The following is a 17437-nucleotide window of genomic DNA, read 5'->3' as shown; positions in this document are numbered from 1 at the left end:
CTATTGAATAAGTAGTCCTGATAAGGAGAAATGAATGTTGCTAATGAAGAATTTGTTTCTGCAGAAGAGGATGATTGTTTTCCTGTGGCGGGTATAGATGATGTTGCTTATACTATGGTAGATGGTGACTGATGTTGTTACTGGTGACAAATCCTATAGAAGTTGATTGTGGTAAAGATATACTTGACTAATGGTTCTTCTAATGGAGACAACTAGAATGGCCCTTAAAGTTGAATGGGAGATCGCAGAAGATGGGAGATTCAATGTTGATGTAGAAGTGATGGCTCATGATCCTCCATGAACTGTTGTACCTACAAAGTAAACCTCACGTGCAATCACTTTCTAGGGGAAAGTACTAGTTTGTTGTTCATACATAGGACATATGATGTTCTCAATAGGAGATGGGTCGACCCACACTTGAGGACCCAAAACTGCGAATAGGCTATTGTACAAATACTATAGTGAGTGTTTGCGCATACATAGTTAGAATATTGCTTCATGGATTCTGCAAGTGATGACTAGTGCTTGATGAAGCAAGGGATCTTGATCTAATGAAGATGGGAAGAATTATGGGTATTGAGGGAAAAGGTAGTTATTGATGAAGATGCTAGGGAGGCACCAATGTGGGATAGACAGGAGTAGGTGTTCAATCCAATAAGCTCTTGAAGAACAATATAGATAGGAGTAGGTGTTCAATCCAATAAACTCTTGAAGAACATGGGTCTTTGCGGGATCAACCACACATGGTAGCTGATGCAATTGTTGGCTTTATGGTGAATAACCTTTTCCACCTTTCTGAGAAGTAAGGATTAATGAAACTGGTGAATCAAATGAAGGGATGAAATGTGCAAGTGACTCAAGGAGATAGGTCAACCAAGGCGAGTTGAGACTCCTTAGGTATGTCCTAACATTGATGTGCCCAAATTAAGGGTGTGGAAAAATGGGAAAAGGGCTAGGGGATTAGAGATGGAGCTAGCTGACTAGGGTTATTGGACGCATCCAACTTGAGAACCCCTAGGTGTGGTGTAGTGCAAGTGCATGCATGTCTTTTTTGTTTATTCTTTTTTTCCCCTTTTTTTTTCTTTTGGCAAGTCAAGTAACAACAGTGATATACAATAAGGCATGTTGCCTTACAAGGAGAAATGGAAGTATGAGATCAGAAGGCTGACTGCAAATAATAAAACTTGGCGCACAACAAGATTGGTGCAATGAGGTGCCTACAATGAATATTTAAACATTGAGCCTGGACATTGAAGCACATTGCCACATTGTTGATGAAGCCATTAGTAAAGAGGAATTTGAACTTGTCGATGAAGATTGGTATGCTTATTGATGAAGCAATTTGCAATTGCTCCTAAGGAAGTAGATGACCATTAAATGTTGTACTAAAGGTATGGTAGCATTGAAGAAATCGGAACCTCATTGTTGATGGTTCTTTAAGTTCTATGTTTCTTCAGTGATGCTCCAAGATAAACTTGTTGTCTTGCTTGAGATCTTCAAGAAGGTTTTGATGCTAGTGTCAACTTCAAGTCTTTAATGTTGTTGCAGTGTAGGATATTCATGGGAAAGCTTCTATTGCCAATGATATTGTCTTCAAGCCTTGAGGTTCATTGCATTGCTTTGTCACCTATTGATTTTTTGCATTCACTTGGTGAAACTTTGAGAGTACCATGCAGTGGATTCAAGGAAAAAAGATAGAAAGAATTACGAACAACTTTTTTTCTTCTTTGAATTTCACCATCATATGAGGAATAAAAGGATTTGATCTTGTACCTCTTGTTTTTTTTTGCCCTCACATAAGATGTAGTGTTGTTTCTAAAGTCGGAGGGACTTTTTCTATTGTCAGTGCAACGAGTTGAGCTAAAGAAAAATATGTACAAAGGAACTAATACTAAAAAGGAAAAAGAGTTAGTATTCTACAAATTTTGGGATCCACTAGTCATAGAAATTCGGATTGTACTCCAATTCTGCAAAAGCATCCAAGTCAGGTGGTTTGGTATCTAGTCCACAAAGGTAAGTAATCAGATTGCCAAGCAAAGAGGATCTTGCAAAGTGATTGGCAATGCTCCTCTTTGATTAGAATCTTGTCAAGCAATGGGTGATATATGAACTTTCGTGGCAATGTGAGATTCCGAGCTAGGATGATAGAGCGCAGTGAAGTGGTCTCACAATAAGTTGGGTCAGCTTGAAGTGTATTGACTGTACGATGTTGCTTAGCTATGGTCATAAGATAAATGCCATCGCAAGCAATCTCAAGTTGATGAGAAAACCACTTTTGCAAGAACGGACTTAAGGAATGACAATTCTCCTCAAGCTCATCAAGTACTAATTGGTCTTGGATTTTGATCACATAAGCATAAGAAGGAATAAATCGACATGATAGCAAGTGCTGAGGGAGAGTCTTAACATATTCCTTCTTAATCAAGAGGGTTTTATAAAAAAGATGTTCATTGTCCTCCCAAGTGGAATGCGAACTGCCTCATTATCAGCAAGGCCTAGATCAATCATTGCAAACAACTTGGGAGTAGGCATTCTATTTCATAGGAATTTAATTTCTTTGCCAAATGAGCAACCATGATACTCAATGGTCAACATACTAGCAAAGGCTTGATGCTAGAAAGAGGGTCACGTTTAGTAGGGCTAATCTGGAGTTATATCTTAACAACCTCCTTTGGAACATCCCAAGGTTCTCAACTAGCTCAATTGGGACTAATTGGTGGGGTGAGTTAGTAGGGACATCATTCTCATTGTGCCTAGGATCTGGAGTTGCAAGCGTACCTCTTCCAGCCATTGTGTCTTGGTTAGTAGAAGGTTTGTGTACATCACTCTGCTTCACATCATTTGATGAAGATTGAATCATTATAGTATTAGAAGGAGGGGTAAGATTTGGTTTTGTGTCACTCAGCCTTGGAATAAACCATTCATAGAAATTAGGATCGTACTCTAATGAAGCATGGTCATCAAGAAGTTGTGGGTCATCGGTGAGACAAAAGATATATCTAATGACATCAATCATCATGTCTTGTTGTCTTAATCAACTTGCAATGTGTAGCTCTTCCTTTGAAAGAAGTTTATCACACAAGGGATCAAGTTTAGCCAATTTAAAAACATTGACACCATGGACAAGTGCAAGTACTCGAAGAGATGTATAGGATCAACATATCTAGGATCATGTATTGAAGTCCAAAGTGCCTTTCTTTGCTCAAAAATAGTCATTATGTGGCTACCTTATCGTGCAGCTAACCTTGACTAGAATACCATTTCCGTTCAAACTCACTTTGTCCTTCTACTTTCTTGACCAATGCTGCAACATCTTCTCAACTTGTTGTGTGCTTCCAAGTGTAGAGCACATGAATTAAGTGATGCTTCTCCTACTCTACCTTGGTCATTTGCTTTATAACTTCTCCCACGATTACTTGGTAAGTCCAAAAAATTTGTGATTTCTCTAACCTTGTCAAAGGCTTTTCTAAGAGTTCTTGATGCTCAAAAGTTTCAATTCCAAGGTTGGTGTGAACATATGCACGAGAAAGTGAAGTCAAGAGTATTTCATCTAGTTCCTAAGAACTCATAGCTTCTAATTGATCTATGTGTTGCCCCCTCTTTGCTAACATCCCCATGATTGATCATTTAGTTGGTTTTAAGTGTATTGGAGCTTTTGATCAAGAAGAACATGGCTTGTGAATCAATGGATTCATTATGCTCTCTACACTAGATTCTATATCTTTGTGTGAGACTGAAGTACTAGAGGCTTATTCTTTAGCTCAAGAGACAATCTTGGTCACAACCAAGGGTTGTGATTGTATGGGTTCCATCTCAGAATTGGAAGTAGTAACTTCCAATTCAGTGGAGTAGTCAATCATGACAGTCAAAGATGATTGTGCACTTGGATCCTTAGGAGACTGAATGGAAGTATTCATGGTCAAGGTAGTTTCGGATTTGTTTGTGACCACTCATAGAGGGAGGTCGTCACTCTTTTGATGTTTTTGTAGCTGTCCCTTTGGGATCCTTTTCCTTAGATTGAGCAGCTATACTAGGCTACTGTTGTGCCAGATTTTTTTTTTGGGTTTGGGTGACAAAGGTTCTTGGTTTCAAGGAGACTTTCGTTGTTTTGAAAAACCAGCAATAAGCTGGGGTTGTTTCTTATCAAGACTTCAGAGATTTATCTCGTCTATCCTTGGACTTTCCATTTCAACTTGAGAAACCTCACATGGAAGTGGCTGCTTTGGTTTTAGCTTTTCCTTATTGCTCGATGACTTTTTAGACACTACCAGTTCCTCGTGTGGATTAGCAAAAACTCCAAGTGGTTGCTTTTTTGGAATTGTGGGCTCAAGTGTCACAAGAACTAGCTTGTCAGTCACTAACTTACTTGGTGTTGCCTCCTCAAGTATCTTGGTCCATGACCTAGATTTGTATGTGGGTCTCTTTTGCTTTCTGTTGGATTTGGATGGGACTTGGTCCGTGGTCACTCAAGGTGGATTTGTGGGTGGTTTTGGTAACCAAATCTAACAATTTCCTATATAAAACCCTTAGCATGGAGCAACAATTTGGGCACCCATCGTGGCCTTGTGCTAGCTCTCTATCAATGTTTTTGATTTCTTGCCATAAATCTAGTGTTTCTAGCAGCTATGGTCTTTCCTTTGGTTCCAGGAGGGTTCCTACTAAGCAGTTCTCTATTGTTCTCATGTGCCTTGAGTAGTTCATTAAGAACTGTCTGGATATCCTCTCTAGGCATTTGATCTAACTTTGAGACAAGCTTCTTGCCCTTCTCTAGAGAAGAGACAAGGTCCCCTTTATGCTGAAAGTAGTGACTGTTTCCACGTCTGGTAAGCTTAACTGTATACAGTGTGCTTCGTAGTCCACAATGCATGTGGTTGCATGCTTGAAAGGTCTTCAAAGAAAGACTTTATTTCCCATATCTTCTTGATTTGGAAGCACATAAAACACTGTGGGCATGCTTTCAATATTAATAGTCAAGAAATTTGCATCTTCCTACTAAGAGGGAATATGTTGGTCCTCCATATGGCTTGATAGCTGCATTGGTTGGGATGAGTTCAAGTTGTCCCCTATCTCAATCCATACCTCATAGGTCAATATGTTGTTATCTAAACCTTCATCTATGAGAGCGTCAATGATAAGCTTTCGCTTCATAGTTAGTTTGACCCTAAGATATGCAAGAGGGGTTAGCTCTTCATCTTTTGGGTCGGTGTTTGTGGTTTTGACCTTTTGAATAGTAGGCATGGTAGACCTAGTTAGGGCACTACATGAAACCTTGCGTGTTGGATAGTTACTTCCTAGTGATGATTTTGCATCAACAGGCAACAAGGATGATTCTGTAACTCCCAATGTCTCTACACACAGGCATACAATGCAATTTCTACAGTAACTTTTCACCGACCTGTAAAACAGTGGTCGCACAGCATAAAACTGGGCCTTTTCTTGAGTGCGTACAGAAAACTTTCGCCTCCAAAAACAGGGTCACCAAGGGGGCTGAAGCCCTTTCCCGTAGCATATACTGCCCTCTTGCTTCACCCCGAAGGGCGTCTCAACCTGAGACAATGTACTCTTGCACTTTCCGACTGTGCTACCTGCAGAGACTTGCTCCCAAAACAGAAGAATGAAAGCAACACTGTTCCTCTTACCAGAACACCGCGAACTTGGCTTGCTTTCTTGAGCTCCTTACCACGAACAAGGCTCTGATACCATGTCAAGATTGTGGGAGAGAAGGAAGGAGTCTCACTTGTAGCTTTCTTGCTTGCACAATGGGGGAATACACACAAGGGTAGAGGCTGAAAACAGTTTTCCTCTTCTTAGTTGTGTAAGCCAAAAAGAACTCAAGTACATAGAAATAGAAGAACCCTATATATGGGTCTCAAACCAAACTCAACTAAGGTGGCATACTAACTGAGCCACGAACTAGAGTAGATAAGGATAGCTGTCATCTAGCTATTATTCATGGGCGATGTACCAACCGCATCTGCAACTGACAAGTCGGTGACATAAATGCACAACGGTCACCCTGGCATATCACAAGTGGAGCTCGATATCTCAACAATAGCTTGGTTGTCAATATTTTACTCATCGGGTCCTTGCAATGATTGAAACCCCTAATGACTTGCAGTGTGGCCTATATGTAGATGTGAAAGTGATTTTTGTGGTTGTGCACTATGATCCTAAATGGCCTAAGGTAATGTCAGCCCATTGTGGCTAGGTACTAGGTGGAAGGTGTGCCAAGTCCCTGCAATATGATAAGCTGGTTACTTAGTTTAACAAGTTCTTTGTTAAGTTCTTAATTCATTAAAATATTTACTTCAAATGCTTGACTTCAAAACTTACAAGTTATCAATGCACTTTGCAACACTTTGATTCAAAAACTTACAAGAGTAAGGTGTGCAAAATCAGGCTTTCTTTCTTTCCAATGCAATGTGCATGGGTGTAAGAAATTCTTCAAAGTATCACAACCATGTCATGTTAACAATATGGCAAGTAAAGAAAACACTTTGATGCAAATACATAAAGCAAGAGGTTCAAATTTAGAATGTGAGTCAGACAAGTATGAGTGAGCTTTAAGGCATAGTGTGAGTGATTGGTTGGTGTGAGTGAGTGAAGGATAAGTGAGATATGAGTGAGTGTGGATATGAGTGAGTGAGTGAGTGTAAATGAGGATGAGTGAGTGGGTATGAGTGAGGGATGAGTGATGAGGAATGAGTGAGTATGAGTGAGGGATGAGTGGGTAGGGATAAGAGAGTGAGAGTATGAGTGAGGCAGGTATGAGTGAGTGTTGGGTGTGTGTTAAAATTAAAAGTGTGTTTACAAATGAGGTGGTGTGAATGAGTGGTGCGAGTGAGAGGGTGTAATGGATGTGTGGGAGTGAGTGTGAGTTTTAGGGTTTGAGTATGTGTGGGAGTTAGACTTTGATGTTGGGGATGTGTGGGAGTGAGTATGGAGATCTTGTGTGGGAGTGAAAGAAGATAATGTGTGGGAGCAAAAGAATTTGATGTATGTGTGGGAGTGAGAGAATGAGGTATGTTTGGGAGTAGGTGTTATGTGTGGTGTAGGGTGTATGGTGTAGGGTGTATGGTAGTGAATGTGAGCATATGTAAATAGGTATGGAAGGGGAATGCATGAGTTCTAGTGTGGGTTAGATATGGAAAGTAGGGTGTGTTAGTGTGGGTGTGGGTGTGGATATAGGGGGGTGTACTAGGTTTGTGGAGGGGCAAATGGGTAGGGTGTATGATCGAGGTAACCGTACCTCTATCTCTTCTTCTTCTTCTTCTTCTCCTATCTCTTCTTCCTTCACCCCTTCTTTTCTATCTTCTTCTAACACTTCTTCCACCATTAGACAACTAGACCAAGAATTACGGTTAGGTTTAGGGTTTGCGTCCTTTTTACATTTTGAATTTAGGGTTTGCATCCTCCCTTGGGCATCCTATCCACTTAGTGGGCTCTATGCTGGTCAATCATCATTGCATGCTTCAACCTTAGCCTAAAAGAACCAAACCTAAGACATTCTAATCACAAATACATGTGTGTGATCCATGTAGTACTTGCAGGTGCAACAAATACAACTACGGATGGTGAATACAATGTGCACGAGAGTGAGCTCGACTCTCACAAAGTAATACATCCATGATAATGTGGTGATGTCCATAAAGTATAAATATAATCCAGGTGCCCAAAAGTAAGGCACTGAAACTCCACAAAAATAATATCCACCAAAAAATAGTAGTCGACACTTCCACTTTTGCAGTCTTCTCAAAACACTATTAGCATACTTCTTAGAAGGAACATGCTTATACTTATTTCTTGGTGCACTACATTTCTTGAATTCCACATGGGCATAAAACTATTTGTGAGTAGCTCCAAGTTAGCTTGACATCATTTCTAGTCACTAATATGCACTTGGATTTTACCTAACTATAGGTAGATTAGGTACTTAAAGGCCACTTTAATATTGATATAATTTTTATAAATGAATGGACAAACAACTTAACAAAGCATGGAATTTATATAAATTAGCCTCATCGTGAAAGATAACAATTATCCTTGGCTTGCACTCCTTTTTGTCATTAAAAGCTAAGGTTTTATTGTGAAGACCTTGAAACTCATGGAGTACCATGCTCCTATTGCCGCCAAGGTTCAATAGGGATTTCTTGAGTGCTAATGGACCCTATGCATTTGGATGATGTCAATGATAGCCTTAAGAGGAAGATTGTCAGATAGGAAGAAGTTGATTTGTAAGTTTTGGGTAGCTCTACGATAGCTTTGTGACATGCCATAGCTTTAAAAGCATTTTGGATTGACGAAAATCATTGCACAATTAGTAGTGCAACAACTACAAGCTCATGTGGTAGCTAGAGTTGCTAGTACTAAAGGGACTAGAGAGGTGGCTAACTATCAAAACAATTGTGGCTTGCCACATTGCAATAATCATGGCGGCTCTTCTTAGGTATTGCCCTAAGCTCTCTCTATGAAACTATTTAAACAAAGATGCCGATGCGATTGAGGTGGCCACATGACCTAATGGACAAGGCTTGCTTAAAATTGTGTCTTCTGGACTGTTATACACCTAGCTAACTAGCTAGCACATCATAGGTTTTGTTTTTCTTATTCTTGGTGTAAGGGCTTGACTCTAATCCTATCAAAACCACGTCAAAATTAGTACAAGAGAAAAATAATAATAAGCACATAACAATGTTGTGGTGCACAATGTGTGCTATTATTCATGTACATAGCGATAGTAATCAACTACATGAATCTAAATATAGTTCACGTGTTCTTATGAGTAGTGTCAAGGTAAACCAACCATTAATACTTCGCATAAGGATCTTATACTACTATGAGAATGAAGTTACTATGATACTTTGCAATGTTAAGTTGAAATGTGTCCTAATTTGTTTGTAGAAATGTGAGAGTTGGCTTCCATTCTCATACTGTTTGTTTGTTGGTTGAAAATGTCACTTCAAGTTGAAAAGTAGAGAATAACACAAATGCCTATAGTAGATCAAGTGAAGGGTAAAGGGGCCAACAAGGTGATGCCCCCCTGAAGCAAACCATGGTCGACCCCAATTTAGTGAGAGTTTTGTACAAAAATATGCAATTTTTAAAAGCCACTTAAATGTGTTAATTGAACAGTGCGGATGTAACTTTTTTAAAATTGAATTTTGTAAAACCTAAAAATAATGCATCTTTAAGTGTCAAACCATTGATCCCTTGTTATTATTCTTTTGTGAATCCTTCATTTACAACTAAGTCTACTCGATAAAAACATCGGAATCTCCCCAAAATTCTTTATTTGAGTTGTATAGTTTGAATATTATAAAAGTGTTATGTAACTCACTTAGGGAACAAAAAATATATGATGGCAAGCTTTTAGATGAAACTTTATTGGCCCATCTAGTGTTCATGAAAAACCGAGGTTTAATGTAAAGTGAATTGCAAAAAAAAATTTAAAACCTTCAAAATTTAAATAAGGTTTAAAACCTCAAACTTTTAAAAAAATTTAGTTATAAAAATGGCAAATACATGTAATTTGATTCAGAAATCCCTGGAAAATTTTGAGTTAGAGGTGGTTGTATATGCTACGAAAAATGTTTTTCGTGAACACTAGGCCCGTGTATCATATGTGATGATGATGATAATGGTGATGATGAGGAAAATGCATTAATTTGGAACGAAGCAAGCAATTTCTAAGAGGAAAATGCAGTAAAGGGTACTTGTAGAATGACATGGTATTAGCCAAGTTACCGTATGTGATATGATGGAAGACGATGAGGAAGATTGGCATTTATTATTAATTGTAATTATGCACGCAAATATTCCTGGATGCATGAGGATGCACCGGGGAGCTACAGGCAATTGGGAAGGTGTAGCCCCGTGACTAACGTTCCGTTACAAAGACGTCCGCCGATCCCGTCAACCGGGGGGGGGGGGGGCGGTTCCGTCACGTCACGTGCTGGAGGGCGGAGGGCTGCTGGGGGTTGACGGCGTGGCACTGGCGGCGGACTTCGCCGAGGGGGCTGGGGCGGAGGATGACGCCGACGTCGGAGAGCTTGAGGAGGGAGACGACGAAGGCCGGGAAGAAGGCGGCGTCCCCGCCGCCGGAGAATTTGGCGACGAGGGGGTCGGCGGCTATCTCCTGGTCGAGCTGCAGGATGCCGTTGCCGGCGAGCAGCTGGGTGTAGTAGCTGGTGTCGAAGAGGGCGGGCGTGGCCTGGTCGAGGTCCACGGCCGGGTCGGCGTCGGACTCGGTGTCGAAAGGGTTGGGGCACACCCCCGTCAGCTTCTTCAGCAGCTTGGCGTTCATCGACGGGTCCGCCGCCCCCGTCCCGTGGTAGTTGTAGAGCCTGTCGTTGAAGAAGCCGCACAGCGCCACCCCCACCGTGTGCGCCCCTGTCCCAACCCTCTCTTTAGCCCTTTTCCTTCTATTTATTTCTTTCCTTCTTGTTTTATCCATTTATTTTAAAAAATAAATTTTGCAAATGTATCTTTCCAGAATGCTTGCTCCCCATTATAGCCCTTCTTGTTCTATTTATTTATTTATCTGAAAAATAAATTTTGCAAATGTATCTTTCTGCATGCTTGCTCCCCATTATAGCCCTTGGGGTTGTAGCTCGAGCGGTTTGAGCGTGTGCACATGGGTGCGTGAGTTCAAACCTTTTCGCACACATGGGTGCGTAAGCTCAAACCTTTTTGACACCCTCAGCATATCTCTCAAATTTCAAGCCTTCCTCCAGAAAACAAAAAAGAGAAAAACCGACGATGGTCTACTCAAGGTTTGAACTCACACCCCCTCAAAACTCCAACCTAGCTACAATCCCATGGATGACTTCTTGTTCTTTTTTTCCCCTCTCAATTTCTTCTCCCTTTAAAATATAAATCCCATCTTACTTTAATGCACTGTTTGCTGGGATGGTGGTGTCTCAACATATCCCACAGCTGATTAAATCACCTTCGAGGATTTCCTATATGACTTAGGCCTAGAATGACTTTAACTTGTAGAAACAATATCTACAAATAGTATATATTTCTTTAAAATGTACACCCAAATTGCTTCATTTAACAGCCCAAGAAGAGTCTAAAGGAATTTGTATATTTCTCTCGAACACTGCTCTAATGTCCCACTTTCACATAAAGTTTCCCTGAAAATACCCCAATAGCAACTAATTTCAAGCCCAAATTTTGATTATTTTGGTTCAAAAGCTAAGATTTTAGATTTATCACTAAATTGTTCAAATTTATATCTCTAGCTAAAACTCCCAAGAAAGTTATGTCAATTTTTCTTCTTGTTCCTTTCCCTTTTTACAAATACAAAATCCATTTTAGTTCAATGTATCCACTATTTCAAAAATTGATATCTCCACTTACTCGAGGATATCCTATTAGATTTAGACCTAAAAGCTTTTTAGCTTGTAAAGAGCATTTTCGAAATAATGCAAAATCTTAAACATACATTTCCAAATTGATTGCGATTCATGTAAAACCCTAATAAAAAACCCCTAATGCCAACTAATTTCAAGCTCAAATTTTGGGTGCTTTAGTCAAAGTGTTATAAATGCTTTTATTACAACACTTTTTTCTTTTAAACTCAAAATGCATACCACTCTACTTAGCATCAATGTTCATGAAAAAGCAAGGTTTGAAAGAAGATGGCTAGATCAAAACTCAAACCACTCTTCGTGCCATCAATGTTCACAAAAAACTGACAATCAAAAGAAAACCTTCAAACATTAAATTAAATCTTATGCCTTTTGTAAACACTACTTAGCATTTCAACTTAAGTTACTCTTTGCCATGCCATTTTTATTTGTGAAAATTCACACCATCCTTCTTGCCATTTCAAATCAATATTTTCTATTTTGCAAAGACCACAATGTTAAATATAAGAGCTTACACCTTACAATATCATTTTTCCACTTTATATTACAAAAGACTTAGATAAAAGATTTAATAACATGTGTGATATTTATTGTTTGCAAACCTCCCTACAACATCTCTTTTGTTGTTTAAAAACTACAAATTGTAGCCTAGATGGACCATATTTTTGTTGACAAAGCATGCTTAGTTCATTAATGAACAAATACAAAAGATTACGGATAGGGCAAGTTTTTTTATACACCTTTGTTATAAAAGAGTGAGCTACAATATGCCTCCTGCATAAGTCACCCACAAGCCACTTGGAGCCAAATTGTGCCCAATAGTGCCATTTTCAAATTCACATTCTACATACATAAAAAGAAGTTGTATTACTATAGTACCACATGTAGGTTTCCACTCAAGATGAAATAGGACCCATTTGGAGCCTTTCAATTATACTTTAGAGTGGTTAATCCTATCAATCTAACATCAAAGTCCTACAATTGGAAAACAAATTATAGGTGCCAGAATTTTAAGCTTCAACAATTTTCTAGCTCATATGCTCAAGTTATATTAGTTCTTCAATCCATAACGTAAACACCTAATGTCATCTTATGCTTTTACTACATCACCTACTCTTGGAAGTGGTTAGTAAACCTCACTATGTCTATTTTCAAAACAATTGTAGATGCTAGAGCATTTCTCAAAGTTTAAGAGATAAGCCAATGTTTCCTCTAAATCACAAGTATGTAGTAATATTTAAGTGCAACTATAGAGAATCTTACAAATTTATGATGTGAGGGACCATTCTTTCCAATAAAAAGTTGGTTTCACAAGGGGAATACATAATTTTAATCTAAGAAGGTTTGTGCTTCATGTTTGATACTAGTTCTAGGCTAGTATTGCCATAAGACAAGATCAAAGCAAAACATGATAAGCCTCAATTTTTAAGAAAAACATTTTTGGTAGCAAATTCTAAAAATTGACTAATGAAACAAGAGATTCTTGAATTAAGATCCATGCCTTTACCAAATTTTGTGACAAACTTTTGTTGGTTATTAGATTCTTAGAGACTCTACAACTCCCTTTACTTCAAATCTTGGTCTTTCATGAATGCTAATCAGGTTCTTATCCATGAAGGAAGCGGCATTTTAACTCAATATCCTTATCAAATTGATTTCATGCCTCATTAACTACTAAGGATTGGGATCAATTGCCCTAAAACTAGAATGCATATGAAAATGGGTTTAGAAGTTTCAAGAGACAATATTTAATACTTGACACAATCATAACTGCATACAACATAGTCATAATAACCCTTGAGCAGTAGCTCGACCGATGTTTCAAGAGACAATGTTTAATACTTGACACAATCATAACTACATAGAACATAGTTGTAATAACCCTTGAGCAGTAGCATAATCGATGGGATGTTTGTGTGTTGCATAAGCCCATTGGTTCTAGTCCCACCTCAGCAACTAGAGGGGGCATCTTTCACCTGTAGCCAAGCTAATAACCAGGAATATCCCAACGAAAGTATGCCTTATGTTCTTGTAAACGTACCCCATTAGGCCAACCCACTGTAAAAGAAGCCGTGAAGAGACTAAGTGAATAACAACATTGCTAATGCTTTAGCTAAGAAAGAACTAGGATAAGTAGGCCAACCTCATGTTGTATAGATGGGCATCAAGAAGCCATCTATGTCATTGCAAGTATGTGGTCCTCGCTATTTCACATATCATACAATCTCTAAATCAATGCATGGATTGAAGAATTGAATTAAAAGTGGTTTGGTGTTGCACAATTGGCCCTAGTTGTTGAATAAAAGTTGTGAGGCACCTAGACCCCATCATGCGAGAGGCCTTAATATTGTGCGTACCTTTTCAAAGTCGACTGTTATGTAGCTAGAGGCGTTACCACTACCGCGCAACTAGACCCCATCATGTGAAAGGGCCTTACTACTATGCATGCCTTTTCAAAGAGGGAAGTTGCTTCTCTTGGTTAGAAAGGGTGGGTGTACTGCCAAGCCATTCAAACATAAAGTGACTAGACCAAGGCTAGTTCAAAAAAAAAAAAGGTTTTGTGTCCAAACCATGAAATCATACCTAGCAATGTGATCATGTCAGCTGCAGTCAACCCTTTCTCTCGGAAGCTCTCCACAGCTTGCTCCATTGGAAAGGAAGGGCTCGGCAATGTGAGTGCTTCTTCCTTCAAGGAGACCTTCCCATCCAACCTGCCGGTTCTCACAGCAAATTTGGGTCCTCCTGCCTGCAATTAACTACTCAGAACTGCATAAGCTATGTCCGATAAATCACTGTCACTATACCTTTCCTGCCTGCAAATTACTACTTAGAACTACATATGCAATCGTTGTCATTACACATTTCCTGCCCGCAACTAATTACTCAGAACTACACTAGCTAGCCCCAATTAATAATCATTGTCATTACCCATTGAAGTACAACCCAAAGAAAACCCAATTAAGCAGCATACATTTTCCTTACAGTGGCAAAATTTAGAGCGTCATGCTTCGCATTAAACCAACAAATTAGACATTAAAAACCGGATTAAGCAACATCCTAATCACGAGCAAACAGTCTGCTCAAGCATGACTGAAGAGATCAAGCAACATAGCATCTCCTTGATTTGAGAGAGGGACTCACCAGCTCGACTGCATCTCTTGTAGCAAGAACAATGATGTCTGCGCATGAAACAATTCCTGGACACTTGGACTCCACAGCTTCTTTTGCTGCATCAATGAGGTCGAAGCCTCTGATGGTCAGATTGGGCCCTGCATGCTTCTCTGATTCATTAGTGGGAGTGGAGTCCAGCAGGATGGAAGCCTCTGCACCCTGCACCAATCATCAATGCGTCATTAGCATCCGGCATAATCCAGCATCTGATGACTCTCTTTGAAGTCTAAAATCCTCTACATTTGTGCAGAGGGAGTAATTTCAGCTAGTCATTCCCTTGCTGTTAATGAGCCTCTTTCATTACTGCATTTGCAAGGCATGCACACATCTTAATACATTTGAGAATGTCCCACAGACTCCAAAATGAATCTGTGATGAGATCAGTGTTAAGGGAAAGGTTTATGATTTACCTTATGTAAGAGTTTAAGGTTCAGTACTGAATGCAGTCATTAAAGCTTTTGGTATACCGCTATGTAGACATGACCTCAAAGTAGACAGAAGCAAGCACAGTACTGTGAATTTGATACAAGAGATACAGCTCTGACATTGTTTTATGGACTGTCATCAGGTAAGAGTGGTGGCCTTACCTTAAGACTTGGACAAAATAGAGGCAAAAGTAGTGGCAGTGCCTTATGACTCTGACAAAATGGAGAGGGGAGCTTACCCTAACAAAAGCATCATGGAAGAGCATGCGCAGAAGAGCAGGGGCAATGGTCTGGTTGCGCGAGAAATAGTTCTGGACAACAGCTCGCACAGTCGACTCAGCGGCCGGACAGCTCTTGTCGTAGAATCCCACCACTGTGGTGGCAGCCATGGCATTTTGACAGCACAAAAGGATTAGCCCTAGACTGGAAAGAACTACCAAGGCAGGGATTCTACTGAGCTTGGACAGGTGACATGAGCTTGCACATATTGAGATGCCACAACTTGCAGCCATCTCCATCATCATAAATAATGAACGATTTCCACTCCTCAGTCCAAAGCTTTTTGATTACAACTCCTCTAATGCCCTTCTAATTATAGCTCCCCAAATGCACACAATGAATGGCTTCCACCTCTTTTATAATAACCCAGAAACAGCTGTGATTTTCCCCCACAGCTTGATATGAATGGCGTCAATCAGGATGCCCAGACGATCATTCAGACGATAAACAGACTCCAATCGAAGCAATTATCAGTGTAATGTAGCATTGTTCAACATAAGAACTGATCAAGCACAATGTCAAGCATTTCCTTCTCATAATGGCGCAGCGAGAGTACTGTTTGGGACAATATTCTCTCGGTGGATAGCCTGCGAATTTGAGAACAGGCAATCATCGACCAGGAAAAGACCCAGACACGCTGAGCAATCACTTTCATGGGAGGGCTGGCGAGCATATGGAGACTCTCTCTCTCTCTCTCTCTCTCTCTCTGTGTGTCGGTGTCTGTGTCTGTGTATGTGTATGTATGTGCACATGAGCGACAGCCCACTCGCATATTTAAAACTAATACAAGACGCGGGCAACAAGACTAAAGTAGTAATAAGGCTGATACTCCCTTTTTCCATCCAATTTTAACGACGCCCTTTTTGCTTACCACTTTCTTGTATCATACGCACTCTCTCTCTCGCTTGCGCTCATTCCAATAAAGGCTGTTTCCCCCACCACACCTTGCTTCACACCACCTCCAACCCAACCCCCATACCCTAACTCATGATCCTACTAGCACCTCATATATGAACTCTTTAAATATTTCCTCCTCATTTTGGGGTAAAAAACACAATCCTAAGCATTCCTCACAAAAATGTCTAGGCGATGTAAGATGAATGGCGATTTTTAAAAAAAACCTTCAACCTTTAAAGAATAAATTTTAAGATTTATAAAATTGGAAAATATATGGAATTTGATCCTAACACCCCCCAAGAAAATCTGACACTGTTTACAAAACTGCAAATATGTCGAATCTGATCCTAAGACCCCTCTAGACTTTTAAGTTATACGTTTCCTGTGTATCTACTATCAAAAATGTTTCTGCTGACCATTGATCCCAAGTGTATTATCACCTTTTAAACAAAATATATTTTCATATACACTAGATGGGACTAGCATAATTTAGTCCACTAAGAGGAGATGATTATTAATATCCTCCATGAAGTTCAACCCACTCCTTGCCAAAAGTTATACATTCCCAAGGTATAATTGCTCATTATGTGTGCCTATCCCAATTGAAGTATTATAACGCTGCTCATTGTAATCTCTCAAGTGAAAGAACCTTATGAAATCACCAAACTCCAAAAAGTAGCTTTAATATCTCACTAACTCTAGAGCTGTAAGATGAGACTATGTGATCGGCCAAATTTAATTTCAACTAGAATTTCATTTGAGCATCTAGTAGGCCTGTTGTTAAATTCGAGGTGGAACATTTTTAATGCAATCTAGTAGATCCAAACATCATAGCAACACGTTAACATGTAGCATGTGATAAAGTGATCAAGTAGGCACTCCAAGGCATACTATCTTATTCATGTATCCTTATAATTTAAAATGCCTATAGGATGCAACCTAGCCGCCCAACATTAAGAAAAGAAGCACCTCATGTCTCTTCTAGATCAATGTGTGATATTTGTACTATCAAGCACTTTGGTCATGCCCAAAAAGACCAAATCTGGATACTAAACTGTTTAGCAATAGCTCATGAAACTTTACGCTACCTACCATAACTTGTACCACTTCAATTGGATGTAGAAAATGTAAAGTTGTCAATGAGACTCTAAGTTTCAACAAGGTCTACAATAGAGGGACTCCAACTCTCCAACAAGCTCTACATTTAATTATGTGTTCTTATAGATAATTTGAGCATCATTATTTACTATCCAAATAATATGCTACTTCAAATTCAAATAGGGAATGTTT

At 39.5% G+C, this 17437-nt stretch overlaps 1 protein-coding gene across 1 annotated transcript; it reads right to left on the bottom strand.

Annotated features, from left to right (window-relative positions):
• Positions 1-9540: 9540 nt before the first annotated feature.
• On the bottom strand, positions 9541-15994 carry LOC148031573 (peroxidase 57-like). Its single transcript, XM_087685129.1, has 4 exons — positions 15211-15994; positions 14517-14705; positions 13959-14121; positions 9541-10389 (listed from the first exon to the last, which is right to left on the bottom strand). The coding sequence occupies exons 1-4, from the start codon at positions 15493-15495 to the stop codon at positions 9941-9943; spliced, it is 1086 nt and encodes a 361-aa protein (XP_087541255.1). The 5' UTR covers positions 15496-15994; the 3' UTR covers positions 9541-9940.
• Between the last annotated feature and the right edge of the window lie 1443 nt (positions 15995-17437).

Source organism: Lygodium microphyllum, chromosome 9 (assembly GCF_053477565.2).
Source record: "Lygodium microphyllum isolate KBCC chromosome 9, Lygodium_microphyllum_v1.1.10, whole genome shotgun sequence".
NCBI lineage: Eukaryota > Viridiplantae > Streptophyta > Polypodiopsida > Schizaeales > Lygodiaceae > Lygodium > Lygodium microphyllum.
This window is presented reverse-complemented; position numbering and strand designations above follow the sequence as displayed.